Source organism: Apteryx mantelli, chromosome 6 (assembly GCF_036417845.1).
Source record: "Apteryx mantelli isolate bAptMan1 chromosome 6, bAptMan1.hap1, whole genome shotgun sequence".
NCBI lineage: Eukaryota > Metazoa > Chordata > Aves > Apterygiformes > Apterygidae > Apteryx > Apteryx mantelli.
Window position 1 is genome coordinate 30,156,554 of NC_089983.1, and position 22,295 is coordinate 30,178,848.

Genomic DNA, 22,295 nt, shown 5'->3' on the forward strand with positions numbered 1-22,295 from the left:
ATGCATGACAGAGAGTTATAGTCAGCATTTTGGATTTGGGTACCTAAAATATGGATAGGTCTTAATGAATTTTGTGGGTTTTTGTGCCTGTGCTTCAGTTCTCCCTTTTCATTCCTCACAGAGATATTTACAAGACAAATTTCTGAAAGGTCCTTATGCATTTAACTATTGCAGCGATGGAGAGAATAATTGCTTTACAATGAATAGCTAGATTTTGTCATTGTGCACTACTTTTTTTTTTTTTTTTTTGACAGATATAGTTTTCTGCAAACTGTGAGAATCCTTTCTGCCTGGAAAACTCCCCTTTGGAGGAAATATTGGAAGCTGGCATTTTACCTGCAGACTGGGATAACTAAAGGGAAATTTTTGCATTCACACTTGATAATGAAGACAGTAGACTTTGGCCAACACTTTTTTGTTAATCTTTTTTTTACTAGTCTTAAGTAAACATGTCCTTAAATATTTTTGTGAATGTAGGATTTCCCTGTTTCTCATAAAATGATCCTTAAAAACATGACAGGTTACTGCTAGAAGTCATAAAACAGTTCAAAATGCTAGAAATTTCCAAGTGCTTCCATTGCAGTTCAAATACACGCCAAATTCCATTTCTCTCTGCCACTATCAATAAGTAAAAAACTTTGTCAGGCAGGGGACAAGGTTGGAAGTTGGAGAACAAATGCTCCAGGCAAATGGCCTGTTAGTTAACACTAAAGACAGAGGTTAGCACTGTATCAAGCAGGATCTCAGGGGAAGTAAGGCACCCTGGAGTGTAAGACTTTTTAAGCCCTGGTTTTGCATACAGTAACTGTGCATTTAACATAAATGTGACTGAAATTGTAATATAAGTACAAAATGTGCAATGTTTTATTCATGGGGGAAAAATAATTGTAGAAATGATAAGCTAAAGTTAGGTATCTATATCCTTATAAATAAAAGTGGCCTGGTTTTCAGAGGTGCAGATCATCTACTGTCTTCATGGATGTGCAGTTGCAGTAAGTGTCATCTGAATGTCAGGTCATTTTGATGGATACAGGCACCTAAATATGGACTCTTACGTGCTGAGCTTAGGCAAAGCAATTTTGTTTTTTCTTTTGGTTCTACCTGGCTTTTTTTCACACTTCACGACTTAGTTTGAAATTTGAAACTCTTCAGGGCAGGGTATGGTCTTTCCATATGTTTGTATAGTTTCTGCAGATTGGAGCTTCCAAAACAGATGGCTTGAAAATTCTGAAGAATCAGACTTGGACACTCTCTCTTAAAAGTCTATGAAATGCATTATTTAATTATTGTAGTGGAGATGATGTTTGAGTATGGCAGGCTGGAGGGAGTATGGTACAACCTTCTCTTGCTCTTCCCTCCTCCCACACTGATTACCTTATGCTTTCATTTAGTTTTCTTCTTTTACAAAGTTTCTGATTTTCTTTTTGTGATTATGTTTTAGTGTCATATCTAGTGCCTGCTTTCCCTTTTTTGTCTTAAATACTATGTTATATTTGTCCATATTGATTTTACATTCTGAGTTAACATTAGTGAAATACAAACAATATACAAACAAATTTATTTTGAAGTAGGATTTCTTAGCAAATTAATTTCTGGAGGGATAAGGATGAATTGCACATGCTGATTTTTAATATATTGATAAATGGAAAGAGGATGCATAGGAAAGGTGTACCTCCTTACCTGGCCCCACTGGCAATGAAAATGCTTAGTGCCTGTCATGGTCAGCTTGGTGCTTTCCTCCTATAAGAAGATTCTGGAGTTGCTAATTTCTTATTTCCATTAGCTTAAAATGGAAGTTCTTGAGATGTTTATTTTTCTGACCTTGGGAAGAACTAAAGTCTCCGTATTTATAAACTCAGGCAGAAAAGAAGAAGATTTGAGCACTATTGAGGCAACTTTTTCTAACAGTCTACTAATAGGTATAGTCAAGGCAAATTACATGGTTTGCTTTAGGACAAAGCTTGAGAGTGTATGCTAATGAAAACAGTAATGACAGCTTGTTCTCAACTAGCAGCTCTTTTCTTGTGTGCTATTTCTGAGACAATTTTTCAAGAAAAAAATGGAAGTGGGTGGGGATGACTGGCCAACATAAGGAATAGTGATAGCTGTTTAAAAAAAAAAGAGAGAGAGAAAAAAAAGTGGTCCGGTCACTCAGGCATTCTCATCCTTATAGGAGGCCAGCATAACTGCATCTTTAACATAATCCTGCCACCCTTTAACTCTTAGAGCATCTTCTGCTTTTGGGAGGAGGAGTTTTTATTGCCACACATTTCCAGGGAAAAATAGGACTTTGCATTGATCCTCTTTCATGCAATCCACTCCCCTTAGAACAAATACATTGCCAGCAAATCCTAGCTGAGACTCTGCTTCAAACACAAACCAGAAAGTGCAGACTGAACAGCTTTTTCTAATTAAAACAACTCTCAAAGGTCACTCTAACCTGATGAGGTTTACACTATCACACTTACTTCATTAAACTAAATCACTAATAAAAGTTCAGAAGGGTCTATTAGGTGACTGCCTGTCTGTTGTCTCTTGCTGTATCTGGATCCCTTGTAAGGAACAGAAAAAGGGCACAGCATTTCTGTGTTTTATAAGGTAGCACATGTCATAGCTGTGAGCTGGGGTAATCAGTTGTCCTAGCTTGTGCAGGATTTATTTCCCTATCCTGAGAAAGCCAAGTGAGGAAACTCACAGAGAATACAAACTCTGCTTTGTTTTTTTTTTTTATTTTGTTTTGTTTTAGCTGTACTGGTGTAGTCCAAGGCCACCTTCAAGGTTTCCCTCTCCCCAAGTCGAATGGCCGCAGGCAGCTCATTATCATGACTTGTGTTGCTGTCTTCAGCATTTTAAAAAGTCTATTTCTGTTTCTTCGGCAATAAGAGCCTAGTCATCTGCACTGCAACTCTTAACCCTTTTAAAAAGAATTTCTGTAAAAGTCTTCCGTCAAGGGCCTCAGCACAGGCTGTACGTGCTCTTGCTGGAAAACAAGCACAACATCTAACTTGATGAGTACCTGGAGAAAACTGTAGCTGCTAGTACATGCTGGCAATGTCCTTAGCCAGGGCACTGATGTGGGAAAGCTGGATTCTCATCCTGGCTCTACTGCAAGAATGTTGAGAAATACTAGGAAAATCCCTGTACTTCTCTCTGCTTCTTTCCCCCTTCTATAATTCCCCTCTCTTTTCCAGCACTTTACACTGTACTTACTGGAGAGGCTGATGAGGCTGTCCCTGCCCCTTAGTACTGCCCAGAGTAGGACATATTTTAAGGTCATGGGGTGCTGTTTTGTCTATTCAACTGTATAACCCATTCACAATGCACTATGCCAGCCACCTCTTCTAATGTTATCTTTGAATCCTTGTAAATACTGCAGGAATGTAAAAAATTAATGCCAGATTTTTCTGAACTGCAGAACATAATTTTTGTATGACTGGGGCAGGAGTTTACCGGTAAGTTGTTGTGTATGGAACAAGGCCATATGACAAGCAGACTGCTTTGCTACCAGTCTAATTTGTTTAACAGTGGGAATGCTGCCAAAGAGGATAAATCTTATAAAACCAACTGTAGCAGTCACCCATTGTTGTTTCACCAGTACTGATCATTTAATTCACTATTGATGTGGTCTCCTTTCCTTTTATATTAAATGCAAGTACTTGGCTCTAGCATAGCATAGGCTTGTGGAGACTTTGGACTGCCTTTCTGCAAGACCTGCCTGCTTTACATAGAAGGCTCTGCTTTGAGGGTGTTCATTCATGAACAAAGAGAGATTTTCACCACTCAGGAGTCTGGTGTTAATGTCTGCTGTATCCTGGCAATTGGCACTGTTGTGGCAAGGGTGGCTGAACCTCATGGGAAACTTCTGAGCTGTCATTTTTTATGAGCTAACATATTAAAGGAAATTTTCATGGATTTCATGCTGATTTAATATGCTGGGCCAAATACTGAAACAGAACTGCTGTATATGTAGTTCCCTAGAGAAATGCAATTTCTTGGAAAGGAGTGAGGCCATCAATGCTTTAATCTGTATGTGTTTACAAATGGAGTCCATTTTCCTTGTTCTGGTGTTAAGACAGCATGGGAGAGCTGGCCTGAGCTTTGTTTTTTTGCCTTCTTGTGGGAGGTAAGCAGGCTGCAGGAGATGCAGTTGCAAATCCTTGCTGACCTTCCTACCAGCTTTGGCACAAAACAGCAAAGGAGCTGTTCTAACCAATTAGGACAATAATGCATTGTTGGTTGTTCACTGGATGCTCGAAGTGAGCATTAGTTTAGTATGATAGCAATTGAGGGCAGACTTAAAATAACATGCTTGTTTGTCTTTAAAGTAGGAACTTATGTCCTGATGTTTAATGAAGGGTTTACAGTGGTATGGAAGTTTGGTAAGTAAATTTCAGGTGAGGTGTGTAGTGTACACTCATGGATGTGCATTCCAGCATAAACTGAATAAACGCAGAGAAGGATTTCTGGAATGAATTAAGAACATCCTATTTGGAGGCCCTTTGTCATTAGGATGTTTGTGCTTTGTTGGCAGGGTAATTTAACCTGTGTTGAGCTCCCTGCTACTATGACTAGACTATTACTAGCCAGTGGACTGCTTAGTGCACATTGACAAAGTACACTGCAGGCACTGCACTACACTCAGACTGTAACAGTTTTGGTAGAGAAGCAAGATGGTGTGTTGCTCAGGCTAGTGCTACTTCAAACTACTAGAAAATTTAAATATTGCAGAGTAAGTCTTGTTCTTAGAAATCAATTAATGCATTCACTTCCCCACCTCAAAGACTTTTAACTGGCTTTCAGGTGAAAATACTTGCTTGGAAATAGAAAATAAGATTAAAAAAGATGCATTCCAGACTCCACCACTTGCTGTGTTTCTGAGTACCTGGAAGACTTTTATGACATGTTTAATGTCACATCAAATCCTCTACACCTACTTTGTATGTTTACCTGCCTGTTTTTGTTCACAATAAGATTTCAAACATCTGTTTTATTTTAGGGGACTACATCAATATTTCAACATACAGTACAACAGATAAGAGTTGATCCTAGTGCCAGGAGCCTTCGTATTTTTCACTGTTTGTGTTTTGACCATTTTTTTTAAATGACAAAGAGAGGAAAAAGCATAACAGAGAACTGAGTTTCTTGACTGTTGTGAGAAATATGAAATTATTTTCTACTGTTATACCAAAAAAGCTTTCGTGTTAACTTTAATGAGATTAGTCACTGTGCAGAACTTAATGCAGATAGGGCAATAGTGAATTTCATCAATACTGTCCAAGTCACTGAATGTCTTTGATGCTTCAGAAAACAAAATAAAACAAAAAATATCTAAATTGACATGCCTTCTTTCCAACGGTCTGTACATGATAAAATTTCCTCAGCCTCTTGGTTAAAATTGAAGCATAAACAGATTTAGCCCAAGCTTCACTTCTTCAAGAACTTAATGCATACCCATTTCTCAGGACTCTAAAATATGTACCAATATTGAAAAATATGAATTTTTAGTGAAATTTGAAAGTTAAAATGTCAAAGATGTAAGTCATGAAAGTTTATATTGCTTCCTTTCCCCTGCCCTCCCCCCAACATCCTTAATAGAATAAAGAAACTTGGAAAAACTACTGAGATAAAACATGACAAAAATTGTCTACTTTGTACCAAGTTTTTTGTATATACATTTTCTGCAACATTGTATTTACTTTCCTGGTCCTACATATTATGGTAATTCTTTTCCAAGTATGACATTCTGGTTCTGTATATGTGTGTGTGTCAAAATTTGAAGTAGCTCCATAGAATCTCATGTTGTCTATGGAATTATGAGTATCTTGAATTTGATTGCTGTTCTCTGAACTATATCAAATTTTCCCATCATTTTGCTTAATAAAGTTCTTGAATTTTACTGTTTATCCTCTGTGGTTTTATCTTTAACTTATATAGGGATATGGAGTTTCACCATATTTATCTACCTCTCCATTACAACTTCTTTTTAAAGTGGATGCACTAATCTGTCTAGTGACAAAAGATGTCCAGTAGCCAAATTTAGAGTGAATATGCTTTGCTCAGCTGTTTTGTTCTCAGTTACATCATTTCTCTAGGGAGAAATAGCTGTCTTTAGTATTGCATCTTATGCATAAAAGTTCTTGTCTCAGTCATGAAATTGGGAGAGGAACATATTTGGACTAACTGAACTGAAGATTAACGTTACGGATATTTCAGCTTTTCTATTTATTGCAGGTAATTAAAGTGTATAGTGAAGATGATACTAGCAGAGCTTTGGAAGTACCAAGTGATATAACAGCCAGGGATGTATGTCAGCTGTTGATATTGAAGAACCACTATATTGATGACCACAGCTGGACTCTGTTCGAACAACTTACTCACACAGGTTTAGGTAAGACTAATGCCATACAAAGGTATGGCAATAAATAAGTTTTTGTTTTGTTTTGTTTTTTTATGTAGAAGTAAAATTCTAATAGAATGGCTTGGAAGCAAAGCCTAATCAAATTTTGTCTCTTCCACAGCAGAGAGAGGAGAAAATGGTGGGAGGATTAGTGTGAAGGTTTTAATGTTTTGGGAGTTTTGTTGTTTTGTTTGAGAGCCTAGCCGTAATGTACATTCTGTCAGTGTTCACACACTGCTTGATCTGCATCTGTAAGAGTGATTTGGAAGACACCCGCCATTAAGGTTCTCACCGCAAATTCTGTCTGGCTCTTACTTGCTTTTTCTTTGGTATTTTTTCCTCTTTTGCCTGTATCTCCTACTTATCTCTAGCAAGAGTTGGAATATTTTCATTGCAAATAAAATCTTTGTTTTTCCCAACACATCTGACATCAAGGACAGAAAGCGGTCACATAGTGCTATCCTATCTGGACAATAGGGCTCTGTTTTCAGAAACAACATCGAAGTAGGTTGTCAGTATTCTCCTTCAGTACCATCGGTTTGGCTAGATTTATTGTGCACTCTGGGACAGGGCTACTTAAAGCAAAATAAAACCATTTTTTTAAACTTCCAGTTACGCACCAATACAATTGTATTGAAGTGATTTTATGCTTAGTATGTCAAGTTGCTAAAAATGAAACTCTGAGCTCCTTCTGCAACATCAATGTTTTCCTAGTGTAATAAAATTCTCTATTTCTATTACACAGTATAAAAATTCTAATTTGTGGCTTCAGATTACAACTATAATTTTGAATTCTGGTCTCTATTTCTTTTTGTAGTGTACAGACATAACTTTGCAGTATAAAAGCACATTAAGGCAAATAATAACTAAAGCATGTTAAATACAGGAGGAAAGGGGATATGATGGCAGATACATTAAAAAAAAAAAAAATAAAGCAGAACACAGAAAAGACTGCATTCAGCAAAGGATAGTTTAGGTGCCTACTTCCAGGATGTAGTATTTAACTGTTACTCTAATTGAACAATCTTAATTCCTTTTACAGCACTACATTTCAGTATTCTATTTGTTTTTGATTGAAGATTATATCAGAAAAATCTTCCAGAAGACAGATAAAGTATCTGTTTTTAATTTCTGATCACTGTTTCCATATTATTCTTAACTCCTCTAGTACAGTGCCATAGTTTATCAAAGCTGATGCTTCTCCTTCTGCAGTGTTCTTAGCTGCCAGTGCAGAAGTGTGTGGTTTGAGAAAGGGGAAGTTTTGGGGGCCTTCCTGTATTCTAAAAGTATATAGAAAGCTCCTCCAATGCCTTAATTCTCAGAAGAGACAAAACTGGTACATGGTTACTCCAGTACTGTGGATGCAAAAATAGGGTTGAAAGCTATTTTCATGCTACCTCTGTGTGTATTCATCTAGGGAATCTGGACTCATGTATTTATGTAAAATAAGCTTGACCGTGCAGCTCAGATTGTATTATGTTTAACAGCAGTATTTTAAAGATGAACTACAAAAGCTAAAATGGTTTGCTGCCCTTTTCTACTCCTTTATCCTATGAAGACAGCCACAAACGTTTTAAAAAAAAATTTTTTTTTCTTGCTTTGTAACATTTCAAAGATATTTATAACCTTTTGCACTGAATGTATCAGTTGTAAGATGCTTGCAGCTCAGAGTAAGGTCAGAGTTAAATCTGGGTCAAGACTGTAAATGACTGCTACAGAAGAGGAGGTATAAAAATGGTTCTGGACGACACTACTGTATAAATAGTAGAAATGTTTTCTGTATTTTATAGTGTGGCTAATGTTTAAACAGTGAAGTAATTACTGAAGAAAACACTTTTAACAAACTATGCCTGAACAATTGCAGTATTGTTTGTTCACTTATTTATTTGCACAATATACATCCTGTCAAATAGTGTGTGTCAATCTAAATGATTTCTTGGATGATTTCAATATCAAATCATTAGTGAAGGTGCTTTTTCATAAAATTATAAAATTCTTGAAATTGGTTGTATGTTCTCTTAGAGCCATACTGTTAAAGAGTTTCTTCCAATATATCTTATGAACTATAATGTTAAGAAGCACATCTGTTCCTTTTAGTAAACAAATTACAACTTTATGTTGTTTCATGTAGGCCTACTGTTTGGCTTTGTCAGTAGGGACATCTGAACTTGCTATATATCCTAGTTAGATTTGAACCAACAATCTGAAGACCTGAATTCTCCATACAGTCTTCTGATCGGTCCAGCTCCCTTTTGGGTATAAATTTAGAGAAAGACAAAATGTTCATTTTAAAAATAAATGATTTCTTAGATGATGAGGATTGAAAATCAACATTACTAGCCAAGGAAAAAAGCAACTGGAGATAGCTTCTAGTTTCTTTTCATAATACTTAATAATAATGGATTTATTGTTATGATACTGTTAGATTTTTTTTGTGTGAAAGGTTTAACATATTGATCTTCATTTCCATTAAGTATATTCTTAAGCACTGGATAAATAACCTGAAAAAATACTTTTCAAATGATGATTTAGTTTTGAACTGTTTGCTATTTATAATTTGGTGTGGTTTATCCATGGAAATCTGGACACTCTTTTTCTGTTCCCAAGTTAGATGAATGAATACTGAAAGGAGAAATACCCTGAGTGACTGTGTGTGTCTGTGTTCCAGTATGATGGTGATTAATAATTCATTCATCAATTAGTGAACATTTTCTTTAATATCTAACAGCTGTCTGAATACTACTGAATTAGATACGATTGCATGAATCTTAGTGAGCTGAGCACAGTGTTCTGCTTTTAATCAAGACAGACATTAGTTACATCACTGGAGTATACCCTCATTGCTGTGTAGGGCTATCTGCACGTGAAAGTTTAAAAAAAAAAAGAAAGAAAGAAAAGAAAAAGCCCACTCCAAAACAAAACACATCTAATTCCTGTCAGAACTTGTCATAAGCCTATATACCTCTTCATGTCGAACCGTCTGGAAGCCATGAATCGGCGTGCCGTTCCCGCTGCGCGGTACCGCCGGTGGCAGACGCGGAGCGGGGCAGCCGTTACCTGGCCGTTACGACCGTTTCCCAGGGGCGGTGGAGCCCCGCGCGCACCCGCGCAGGCGCCCTGCGGGCGGGCGGGTGGGTGGCCCGCGCTGCGCAGCGCCGCGCCGCCCCACCGGGGGCCGCTGTTGCTCCTCGCAGGCGGCCGCCGCGCTGCTGTCGGCAGACGCCGGTGCGGCGGAACCGGCCGGGCCCCGGCTGCCGGGGCGGCCGGGGCTGGGTTTGTACGTTGCTGAAGTAAGGGCGCGGTTGTAGCGCTGTTAATCGCAGTATGTTTCAGGACCGTGTGCTCCCGGTACGTGTCATTTCAGCCCCAAGTTATTTCAGAGAAATTCTTGGCTGGTTGCAGATGTTGGGTGCCTGCACTCTGTCCGCAGTTACTGAAGGCGCGTACCTAGATGTGCTTGCCTGCCATCCCTGCTCCTGGTTTCTCTGGCCGGGGCGGTCTGTGCCTAGGTGAGTTGGACTTAGAGCCCCAGCTGCCGCTGCGCCGCCCCTGCGCAGGGCAGGCTGCGAGGAAGCAGCAGCCTTCCCTAGCTCTTTCCCTTCTCCAGGAAAGTGCTTTCTTTCCCTTCAGAATCTTCCTTTTCTGCGGCGCGATTTTTGAACATCAATTGTAACCTGTTTTCCATGTGCTTCTTCGGCTCAGTAGACTTGCACGGGGAAAATATGTTCTGGCGTCCCTCTCTGAGCTGGTAATACGTAGTCCCCTGGCCAGGCCCGTCGCTGGGTTTCCATCTCCCGTTTGGCATTCGGGGTCTGGGCACCCTTACGAAGCCTGTGGGAAGGCTTCTGGTCTCTGAGATGAGAAACCCCACAGAGAACCATCTATGCAATCCTACTAGGCAGTGGATTTTCTACCCCCCCCCCCCCTTTTTTAATGTTTTCCCAGGGTGGCTAGAGAGGAGGCTATATGAAATGTGTTTTGTCATGTGCTACAGTATTAAATCTTTCAGGTGCTCCAGGTACTTTCCCTAGTTAAGGAAACCTTTTGTTTTGGACTGTGGCAGGTGCTCATCAGAGTAAAGGTGGTATCAATAATGAAAGGATAGAGGGGAAGGCTGGAACTTTCCAGATCTAGCTGGAAGAAAAAAATGATCTAGCTAAAACAAAGGTGAAGCTTTCTTATGGCAACATTTAGTAATTTGACTACGGGACTGTGTTTTGGAGTGCACTAACTCAGTGTTTCAGTTTCTGTGAGAAATAAGTTGAATCAATTGTGAAATGTTCTATAATGTGACACCTTAAAAAAAATAGAAATATCGGCATCCTTACCCATTCATTGGGGTGTTGCAGAATGTCTTACTTTTGTACCAAGAATTCTTGAGGAAATGGTATTTTCTTAAATGTCACAATGCCAACCACTCAGGAGTTTTAAATGTCACCCCAGAGGAGAGCTTTCTCTCTGTAAAACTGGATGGAAGAAAAATGCTGCTTTTGAGTAAGTCTTTCAGTTCTTTAATGTCTCTTTTCCCCCACAATTGAAGAATGTGTTTTGGAGTAGAACAGCCTGCCCAAGCTTTACAAATATTTTTGAGGGTTTTCTGAATTTTTTAAAAATTCCTTTATGTTTTTATTTGCTTCATTTGATCTAGTTACAAAATGTGAGTTTTGTGTAGAATCCCTAACGTCTGTCTTTATGGACTCAAGAATGAATTAAACTCGATGAGAGTTTAACTTCTCCCTACTCGATTGTGGTCATAAGAGTGCTTTGTCTTCTGTGAGCTGTGAGCTTGATATTTTCATGCTGTGGTGGATTTACTGTACAAGCATGTTGTCTCTAGGTTTGCTGGCAGGAAGCTTCCTGAAGAACAAGTCTGTAGGTTTGCAGCTAGAAGAAGGCTGTTACCCATCAGACTGGACAGTATGGAAGCATGAAGCGGTGATTGATGAAAGAGGTGGCAAACAAAGATCAATAAAAGCAGGCTGCAATTCTAAAGAGGCTTTAATTATTTCAAATTTGAGGTTTGATTTTTAGTTCTTAGAAGATTGGGCATGCAGCTCTTCTAAGGGTTGAAAGGTAGGCTCTCTGCTTAGCCGGGGACACCTACAAAAATCTTATCATTTGTGTTGATTTAATGGTATGCCTAAGTTAAGTTGAAAAAAAATCTAGTTTAAGTTGTATACATTACGTTACTTTTTACGTGTTATGATATTTTTAAAAGTTCCTAACATCAGGCAGTTACATGAGAAAGTTAGTGTTCACTTCAAATATAGAACCCTTATGATAATGCAGTGGGGTCTAAAAATGTGATCAGAAAATTGCATGAGTTACATGGTTTTATAATATATTTTTAATTGCCTTTTCCATTTAAAAGCATGATCAGAATTGGATGTTAAAACCCCATAATTGGCAGGGAGACCTACTCTTGGCCTGTAATTCATTTGTTGGAGTGTAATTTAAATTTGGAGGTGCTGATGACCATTTAAATAAAGCCTACAACTTTGTTAAACTCCCTCTTGTTCTCGTTAGTTCAAGTCCATAACAAAGTACAAGTGGCCACCAAAATTGTATACTTATTTGCAAGCATGTTTTGCTTTTTTCGTGACAAGATGATTTCACAAACTTCTGAGGTTTATTTAAAAAAAAAAGATAAAAGGTAGTATAAATAGTATTGTACAAAAGTTATCCTCAGTCTTCCAGGATTCATGCTTAACTTTTTGCGCTATGAATAGTCTCACCAAAATCAATGGCATTACTCAGAGTATGCAACACTTCAGCATGCATAACATCTGCAGGAAAGTTCCTAAATTCTGTATCTTTCCTATAAATGCACTTGATATCTTTCAAGAAACTGAGCTGCAGAAGGAGTCTAAAGCAGTGAGAATGCTGATTCTAAACTTGAGTGCTGGAGTACAAATACCTGGATACTTTCTTTTCTTCCCCTCCCCCTTTGCAAAACCAAGCTATACATTAGGACTCACTTTGCAGGAGTTTTTTATTTTTTTTGTAGCTTACTTTTACCGTTCCTTTTGCATACGCTAGTGGTTTAACTACTAAAATTCTCAGTTTCCCTGATACGTGTAAAAGCATTACAACTCAAAAGTGCCCTACCTTCATTTGCTGTTTTAGAGATGCTTCAGAACATAGTAGGAGCTTGGGGAAAAGAAGACAAAATAATGCTTTTTTTATATTGGGACAACTCATGTTTTGTGAATGATGCATTATAAAAAGGAGAGTCAGACGGACATTCGTGACATCCCAGACAGGCTGCGTGCAGGTGAATTGTTGGAGTAGTCTACTTCCTGCTGCTCTCTGCATCGCTCGGTGGGAACTGCCTGGGTTTTGTCTCATGGTGCATATGGTCATGTAATGGAGTAAAGCCTCTGGGTGCCCCTGTAAGAAACTGTGTGTAATACCTCAGAAGTTGGGCTCCACTGAAGTGGAACACTAATTTAGCATAACATGAACTGTGTTCGGCTTGCTTGCCTCATGTTTTGTAAATACACATTGCTTTAATTATCTGATCTCTGTGCTTTCACATTTTGCTGTTAATAACTTGAGTGCAGGTTGTGTGTCTTCTTTTACAGGAAGAGCTATAGAGGACCATGAATTAGTGATGGAAGTCCAGTCAAACTGGGGAATGGAAGAAGAAAACAGACTGTATTTTAAAAAATATTATGCCAAATATGAATTTTTTAAGAATCCAGTGGTAAGTCGTAACACCATCTCTGTGAAGTGGTGCAATTGCTGCAATACAAAGTGAAATAGCCTCCGTGCAGATAGGCAGAGTGTAAAGCTGTTAGTGTAATATGGGTCAGAATGAGTAATTGGGAGGGGATATAGGAATATATTGTAGTATGTGTAGCTGTTGGTTGGTCCCTCTGATTTCTAAACATCCACGTTCATACCTTTTGCGGGGGGGGCAGGGGTGGATTTAACTTGAAATTTGCGCACAGACCTATAAGAAAATGAGAAATTTTTGAAGTTGACTGCTCTAAATGAGGTTTCCATAAACTGACAACAAAATATAAAATGAAGCAGTGTGGGGAGGGGTATCTGTAGCAAAGATGACTTTATTAAGTGAAAACTGAATGTTATGGCCCAGCTGTGCCCAATAGCAGCTTCTCACAGCTGCTGCTAAATGACAGCTGACACACAAGGCCATGAGCAGCCATAACCTACTAGGAACAAGCGAAAATGAAGTCAAAGTTAGTGTATGTAAGCAGTGGAAAGAGCAGAGACAACTAGTAACTCCTGGATGTTGCCAAAGGTTAACGCTGCTGATTCAGATCTTTGCTGATGGCAAAGGCCATGGAAGAAGTACTGGCTCAGCAAGAGAAGCTCACTGTCTGGTTACTCAAATGCACTGTGCGTTTGGATCACTCCTAACACTGTCTCTTATAATGCCAGCTAGCTTCAGATGCCAGGGAGAGAAATAGCAGAAATGTACGAGGGCTTGAAAGGTGAAAAGTGGAAGGGAACTCCACTTATCTATCTGTGAAAAGGACAGAAAGGCAGATATTAAGACACCAAAAGACATCGGTGATCTGAGGTTTTTCCTTGCTCCACGTGTGTTTCTCTGGACAAATCATGTAGATGTTACTGTCTATTGGTTGACCAGTGGGTGGAAACAGCTAGGGGCTATGGTAGATGTGCAGCTGTGAATAAGATCAACTGTTGTGGCTAATCAGAGTCCTTATTATTCCTGTTGAGTTATTCTTTTAGGTACTGTGGTCCTTAGCAAAGGGTAATTGGAAAGCTCTGTCTGAAAAGGGTGAATATTAATTAATCCTACTAATAGTTCAACATTACTAAAAATGGAAGTCAGTGGGCATTGGATGGGCCTTGAGAAAACTTTATTAGTAATGGTCAAACTCTTTGCTGATTCATGTCTGCATAGCTACATGGAGATCACCAGCTGCAGACCTATCCCATAAATTACCCCTTGAGCTTTCTTTGACAATGAAATTGGCACTTTAAATGTGGAATTTTTAGCCACGTCATGTTGGCATAGGCACATTTTGGTGGTTAATTCATACTCGTGTTATACCAAATCAGAAAAAACCTGAGATGAATTGTTCTCTGTTAGTGGAAGGTATGAAATATTTTACAGAGATTGTGTAATAAAAAAAATAGAAAACATTATATTTTTCAATATGTTGTTGTATCTTCCCTACTTTGTAGCATATTGAACCCCGGGGCAAGTTTTATATGTCAACAGTAACAGAAATTACTACTAGAAAAACAACATTAAGGGCCAGGTACTGTGATTTGACTTGCATTGCAGCATAAAGTTCTCTTACTTCCAGAGTCCATTGATGTTTTCTCAAAATTCTAAGTTTTTCAGCAGATAATATATGGGATGTCACAAAGGTAGGAAGAGAAAGATTAAGATAAACTAGAATTATTGGATCAGAGAAACAGCAATGTCTTACACAGCACTGAGAATTTTATGTCCAAAAGAGATACAAAGTTTTATATTTATTTTTACAGAACTTTGATACAAATTATTATCTTTACAGAGCTTTTTTCCAGATCATATGATGTCTTTTTCAAGTGAGACAAATGCAGCTATAAGCCACTCTGGGATGCTACAGGTGTGTAATCTTTACATTAAGATGAGCCAGTATAGTTCAGAACTTCCAAATACCTATATTATGTAATGTAGCTCTCTCTCAAATCTGTCATTTGTTTTTGAATGACTCAAAACATGGTTAGTAACTTTTTTCCTTGTGAAATGTGAAGTGATGTCTCCCTTCCAGAATGTTACTGTATGACCACACTTAGAAAATTGCATACTCTCTCAGGATCCAGGAGTACAGAAAAGAGCAAAATGCAGTACACATGGTTAACACCTTTGTTGGGTATTTCACATGAAAGATTGTGTTTCCTTAAAATGTGGAGTGCTGTGTTATCAGCACATAACAGCAGGCCTTGGTAGAATTTTGAGGAACCTCTAAGTGGTACGAATGGATATAAAAAAGAGTTAAATGGTTGAACTTAATGAGTAGAAAATTTAGACTGACTAGTGTGATTTGTTAGCTTGAAGGCTACTGTAGCCTTCCAAAAAAATGGTAGGTCACTCAGTGTTAGTCATCTTTTAAGTGGACACAAGATTCTAATTTACAGTGGGAATAATTTTGCAGAATGACCATATCAGGGATCATCATCTTACTCCTCAAAGAGGGGAAAAATGAGTAATAAAGGTGGAAATGTGCACATCACTCTTGTTTGCTTGTCATTGGAAAAATTAATAATAGAAGAACTTTCACTGGTCTTAAGACAACAACCTACTGTGTGAGTTCTGGGGATAAAGAATGATTGGAAAGGCAATATAATAAGACTTTTACAGTAGAACTAAAAGAAATATAGAAATTACAAAATATTTTTTTCCATTTATATCATGAATTCTACCTTAGCATCTACCAGAAGATGAAAAACATTAAAGAAGTAACTTCGAAAGCATTTTTCTGTATCAAACAGTTCTATCCTTATAGAAGGGGATACTTAAGTCAGAAGGTTTAGGTGCCCCAAATATGGCAAAAATGTTCCAAATTAAATTTAATTGACACATACTAGAGTCCATAAATCATTTTTACAAACCTAAATAAAAATGTTATAACTTTAAAAGGTGCTACACATCTAATGAAAATTAGTTCACTTTTGCTATCTAAATATAGATTATGTAGTTTAATTTAGGCATTTAATTTTGAAAACATTGTCTCTTATGTTAATAGAATTTAGTATTTTTTGCTCTCAAAAGTAATCTGGTAGTTTGAAAAAGATAATAAAGACTTCTGTAATGAAACTGTTTGCCATGTACCCTTGCACAGAAGCTATTCTCCCTGTACTGCTTGAATCTCCTTAAACCCTTGAAATAGAACATATGTGATATGGAGAATATGTGCAGAGCTTGTGGGTAAGATTGAGAATCATTCTAAATATATATAGTTACATCTAATTTTGATTGCTTGAAAAATTTGTTATGAACTCTCCTCTGTTGCTGTTTTCTGTTTTATTGTCTGTTTAACTGTATTTGATCTAATAAGACTTACTAGACACAAAGTACAGAATACCCTTGTGGCTTGTGCAGCCGTCACGCACGTTTCAGCAGAAGCTGTTCAGTAGGTTGTTTACAGTGTGTCGCTATTTCCTTGGAAACTTTTATTAAGACAAGTTAATGGGCTTGCGTTATTATTTGTGATGTGCTTGGTCAAGTATCAAGAGAGACATTAGTTTTAACAACTCAATGCTTACAAGTGATTAAAAACTCACTTCTGATACTTTTACAGCTGTATGTGGATTGAGCTGTAAGGAAGAAAAATGTTTTTCAAGTATGTTCTTCTTGACTTTCCTTGAAAGAGATAGAATAAGTATTTTGACTGATGTCTTTAAATCAGATCACCAAAACTGCCTAAAAAACAAAAAAAAATTACATACCCCATCCATTTAGCAAGTGTTAAGTAAAATCACTGTCTGAAGTATACCAAAGCTCTATTTATACCAAAGAGAGAGAAGGTTCGATCTCTGCCATGAAGATCTTTAATGTAAAAAAGTAAAGAAGCATGTCACTATCTTGACTGGGGTATGGTTGTTCTGAGAGACAATACTGTAAGCGTACATATAGAGGTAGTCAGTATGGGTCATTTGTCACTTTTTTTTTCTTTTCCAAATTGAATGTTTTGAGATATGTTAAAAATTAATGTAGTAAGTAGATTTTAATCTGAGGCCTCTCCAGTAGTAAAGAAATATTCTATTATTTTCAGTTTTATATTTTTTTTCTTTGAGAATTAGTAGTTCTCATAGGTGGGCCACAAATTAAATCACTTAGTCTAATTAGATGTGAAACTGATGCTGTCAACTGCAATTTAAGATGGGACTTGTTGCTTGTCTAAAACATGGTCTGTTTATTGGAACAGCACTTATTTTGGATGAATTGATGTACACACCAGATCTGTTGGTATTCTCATTCATAACAGTATTCCCGGTGAATAGACCGCACTAGATAGAAGGGCTCAAATCTGTCAACCCTGAGTTAGTGGGTGAAATTTTAGCCTCCCTGAAGTCAATGGATTTTTTTTTTTAATGGGTCAAAATTTTATCCTGTTTTTTTTTGTCTGTGTGTAACATTACTCTGATTTGCCACTCTGATTTTTTTTTTTGAACTTCTAGTTGTATTTGTACCAGATTTTTTTTTCACTATGCAGAATATAAGCCACTGTTTTAAATCATGCACCTTCAAAATAAAGGTCAAAATTACTTGGGCAATTATGCTTTTTCTGGTTTTACTTTAGCAGTAGTCCTATTTCTCCCTCCCCTCCCCCTGCCGTCACTGTTCAATAGATGTGATTGATATGCAGGTTCTGCAGGTTGACTTGAAGTTCAGAGTACAAGTCTTATTTTGACCAATTTAGCTGTTTCTTTCTAATAGCTTTTTAAGTATAATGTGAATACATTAAAAAAAAAACTATTGTAGATAGCACATGTCCAAGCCATCTTCCAGAGCAATGAAAAAACCTTTCACCTGATACAGAATGTATTAGAGAAAGGAGCATACATCTTTCCCAGATAAATATAAAAAATAAACATTATATATGCAAAAATTAAGTAAAGACAGAATAGGATTTAAAAGACAAGCCCTATGAATTTTAGGAAAGGTAGAATTATTGATACAGTCTTTCTCTTTTGCTCCCTCCTCTTATTTCCTTCTCTACTCCCTTCCCCCCAATATTCTTAGTTCCCATTCTCTACCTTCAGAAATTTAAGATTCCAGCTTCCTTCTCCTTAACCTCTGTGCCACAGCAAATCCCTTTTTCACTGCCCAGTTTATCATCTGACTCCATTCCAGCTCCTATTCCCTGTTTGTTTGGGCCAAAATTTCCATGCACTGAATTTCAGTCTCATACCAGTCTCCTGGACGTGTCCTATCTGGCCCTGTTCCCTTTCCTCATCTCCCCCACGGGGTTTTGCTGGTCTTTCTCCCAGGCTGATGCACTCAGTTTGACTGGTATGGAGAAAGAACCGAGAATCAATATCAGTTCCTGACTGGAATCGCTTACTGCCACAAAAACTCAGTCACTGGTTCAAAAGAAAATCCTGCTCATGCCCAGTAGTGTTGGGATGGATCACGGTCTGATCTCAATCACATCTTTGAAGAAATTAGCCATCAAATTCAAACTTGATTCATGGAGCCTCAAGAAAATGACAGCTGCTCTGACTTAACTCTGCAGAACAGAGTAGCTCTGCTCAAGAAGCATCCACCTTGGAAAATGTTGGTCTCTCCCCTAGTGCAGCCATTGTTTCAGTGCAAATAAATATTGAAGGTGCAGACAAGTAAGCTGTGTATTTGGGAGTGCATCTTTCAGTCTTTATGTTCCATTCAGGAACATCTAGTATTTCTGCTTCTTTTACTATTATATTAATCCCTGACAGTGGAATGTGCTTCCTGTTCAGTTGGGGTTTTGCTTGTTGTTTTGTTTTGTTTTTCCAATTTGCAGTTTTAGTTAGTTTGAAGTTGGTTGGTTTTACAGCCTTTAAAATCATAATGCAGTCATTGGTACTGTCATATATTAGTATCTGAAGGACATGGTGACATTTGACACCACTCTGCATATCATGTAGAGTGCCTTTCACTGCACTGCACTGTACAAGCTTATTTCTACACATTGTGTGACTGGTAACCCCTGTTTGCGGCGTACTGTCCTTTAACTCTCTCCTCTTCTTCTACCTATATCAAGGGCTCTTCTTATTTTTGCCTTGCTTTAATTAACTTTTCCCTGTACAAACATGGAAATAAACTTGTAATAAACTTTAGTCTTGCATATACTTCCATTAACAACAACAAAGAACTCCTAAGAAGTTCTCTTTTCTACCATCTTTAATGGTAGGTTTTATTAAAGAAGTTTGATTCTCACTCCAAAATATTTTTCATGCTCGTTTGCTGTGACAGTTAATGGTTTTGACTACAGCTTGTTCATGTTATGTTTCCTCACATAGTCCTCTGCTGTGTTAGAGAAAATAGGTGGATCTAGGATTGCCTTTTTCCTAGTATTATTTCTGTTTTATTTAATTGATAATGTGGGTACAACACTGATGAAGCTGAGCTTTGTATTGCTCATCCAGTTTGGCCTGCTGAGTAAGGAATGTGTTTTTCATGAGTGCCCTTTCTGTTGGAAGCTCTCATGGCAGGAATCCTGGGCAAGATGCTTGTGCAGGCTAGGAGCCAGCATTTCATTTCATCTTCAGCAGAGGTACTAAAGCCCAAAGAGATACTTTCCTCATTTCACATATATTGACTCTTTTAGATTATTCTAAAGCTTCTATTTGACTTTGTTTATGGAGTTAAAATACTTTTTCAATGCAGGCTTTTATATTCACTTTCAGTGAACCTGTTAATACATGGCAAATGGGAAGATTAACAGACTGGAACACATACCAGGACCTACCTGTCTGCTTCAGTATGACTGAAGTAGCTTAAACTGCATTTGTACAGAGAATGTGACAGCAGCACATGTAGATGGATATACCTAGTCTTGCTGTAATGTAAAACTACTCAGGTTTGAATAGCGGCGAAGCTCTCATAATGCATTCTTAGTTGTGGGTTAGATATGCCAGGCACTCCCGTCAGATGAAGCCTGCCCATATTACTGCACTCAAACCAGCTAGATTTAATTAACTTGGGATGGTCTGGTCTGCTTGTGCTACAGTTATGCATCTGACATGCAACAGTAAGAGTGAAAATGACCTTATCTTGGTTGGGCTCCATTATTTAGTGGCCAAAGAACTTGGTGTTTGTCCAAGATCACGCTCACTTTATCATTTGCTGCAGCCAGGTGCCGGCCAGTCTGTCTCCTTGGCTCAGAATCTGCTGCTTCGTGTCTTCGGCTCTCCCAGCCGGGCAGACCGTGCTTGTCCTGCGCAGGGATGGAGGTACCTGAGAATATCAGGAAGAGGCAGCGGATGGGAGGAGACTGCAGCAATGAGAGCTGCAGAACTCAGCAAGAAAACCCCTTGCACCTCACCCACATATGAGCCTAGACAGTATTCATGATACTGCAGGCTAGTCTGGGGCCGGGTTGCTTGACAAGCTCAGTAATAAAACCTATGATCTGATGAAAGCAAAAAATCCTATATAGGGACAAACACCTTGTGTGTGTATATACAAATGTGCGTGCACACACACACAAATACACACACAGCCTTCTTTGCATTTATAGAAATTGAAGAATGCTAGGTTAATATTTTTAAATATGAGCCATAGTTCTGAGTAGTTTTATTGGAAGAAGAGGAATAGAAATTATTATACTGCATGGAATTAGAATACTCCCTTAACACTGTTGCCAAATTTTAGTAGGTGCTTTTGCAGATTGACTGAAATTGTGTGTGTACTTGGTCTTAGCAAGATACCAGCTGTGTTGCACTCTGAACAGTGTCTGTTTGAAATGGCTAAACAGAAGCCATTGAATATCCTAATTAGACTCAGTGCGTGAGTTAACTTTTCTGTCTACCCCTGTCGTTCTGCTGATAGGCACTTCCATGGTTTGCGAGGGTGCATACCTGCTTCTTGCAGTTCCGGAGGCAAAATGGCTGGTACCTATTTGACTTTTAAGCCCTCTTGCTTTCCTCCTGGTGTAGCTTTTTTCACCTAAATACTCTCTATGATATGACCTTGAGTGAAGCAAGTAAGTCTCTTGGAGGCAGGCCCAACCTCTCCTGTATTGAGTCAGCTAAACCTGCTATCTAAGCACCACTTTAGACCTTAAGACCTTTGTTCCCCCCTTCTTTGGGAACAGTAGGATCAGGTCAGGCCAAGAGGAGAACTCCTGGTCTGTATGGTTTTGTGATTTGTTTGCCGAATTAATTTTAATTTGTGTCAGTTCCCTTATCTGGCTTGTAACACAGGGGAGGGGATGGCGTTTTTTGCTCTGTTTGTAACTTGATTTGCAGTTTACATAAAAATAGGGTCTGAGGCATGGGATCAGGCCTTCTTAAACTGGTTTCACTGTTGAAGAAATGTATTGCATAACTAATGCTCTTATTTCAAACCATATGTTCCATTTAAATATATAACTTACTCAGCATGCCTTGGAGTTATGTAACATCCTGCACGCCTTAAATCAGAGGTAATCTTAATGGGATTAGATGTAATGGTAACTGAATTAATGTGGTGTGATAGTGGGTTTAGGGGTTTATTACTGATAGTCCTGTGTGAGTATGTTGATAAAACAGAAAGCTGGTTATGGATTTAAAAAAAAAAAAAAAAAAGCATATCTGATTTTCTTTCAGATGTTTCTAAACTCCAGCACATATCCTGAAATTCATGGTTATTTGCATGCAAAGGAGCAGGGAAAAAAGTCATGGAAAAAGCTGTACTTTCTTTTGCGAAGATCTGGTCTTTATTTTTCCACTAAAGGTACATCAAAGGTAAGGCAAAAAAAAAAAAAGAGAGAGAGAGAGAAATACAAACTTAGAGCAAATGTTTATGATTTGCTGTAATATTAACCTAAATTAAAATATATAGAGATATTGTGGTATAAAACTGGGAAAACATAGTCTCAGGAAAAGTAGTTTCTTTTTGCCATATTAGTTTGCTTCATTCTGGTTATACATAGTTAATATTTTTCCAATCAGCACTGTATATTTTTAAAATGAGTTTTCAAATAGTAGTTAAAATTTTTGAAGTTTTAGAAGGTGCTCTGAAAGATGCACACAATAGTTTGTTATCAAAAGTAAACCAAATTAAAAGTAAAGTATAAAAAGATTTTATAGGAACATTTTTAGAGTTCTCAAATTTTATCACAGTTCAGTTTTTCATTTTACTAGTTCAGTTTTTTGATGGCAGTACTGTTAACCTGATTATGGCAAACAGCATACAATGCAGATGAGACATCTTTTATGTAAA

General features: G+C 37.9%; 1 protein-coding gene across 5 annotated transcripts in view; it reads left to right on the forward strand.

Moving 5' to 3' along the window:
• GRB14 (growth factor receptor bound protein 14) overlaps positions 1-22,295 on the forward strand; it is a 67,455-nt gene that overhangs the window by 31,986 nt on the left and 13,174 nt on the right. For all 5 annotated transcript variants that reach the window (XR_010884591.1, XM_067299119.1, XM_067299118.1 and 2 more), the window contains exons 3-6: positions 6,232-6,388; positions 12,982-13,103; positions 14,917-14,991; positions 21,680-21,817. Coding sequence is in view for 4 of the 5 variants with exons in the window: in XM_067299119.1 (XP_067155220.1) it covers positions 6,232-6,388; positions 12,982-13,103; positions 14,917-14,991; positions 21,680-21,817 (492 nt within the window). In the remaining variant the exon portion in view is untranslated. The remainder of the gene's footprint in view (positions 1-6,231; positions 6,389-12,981; positions 13,104-14,916; positions 14,992-21,679; positions 21,818-22,295) is intronic.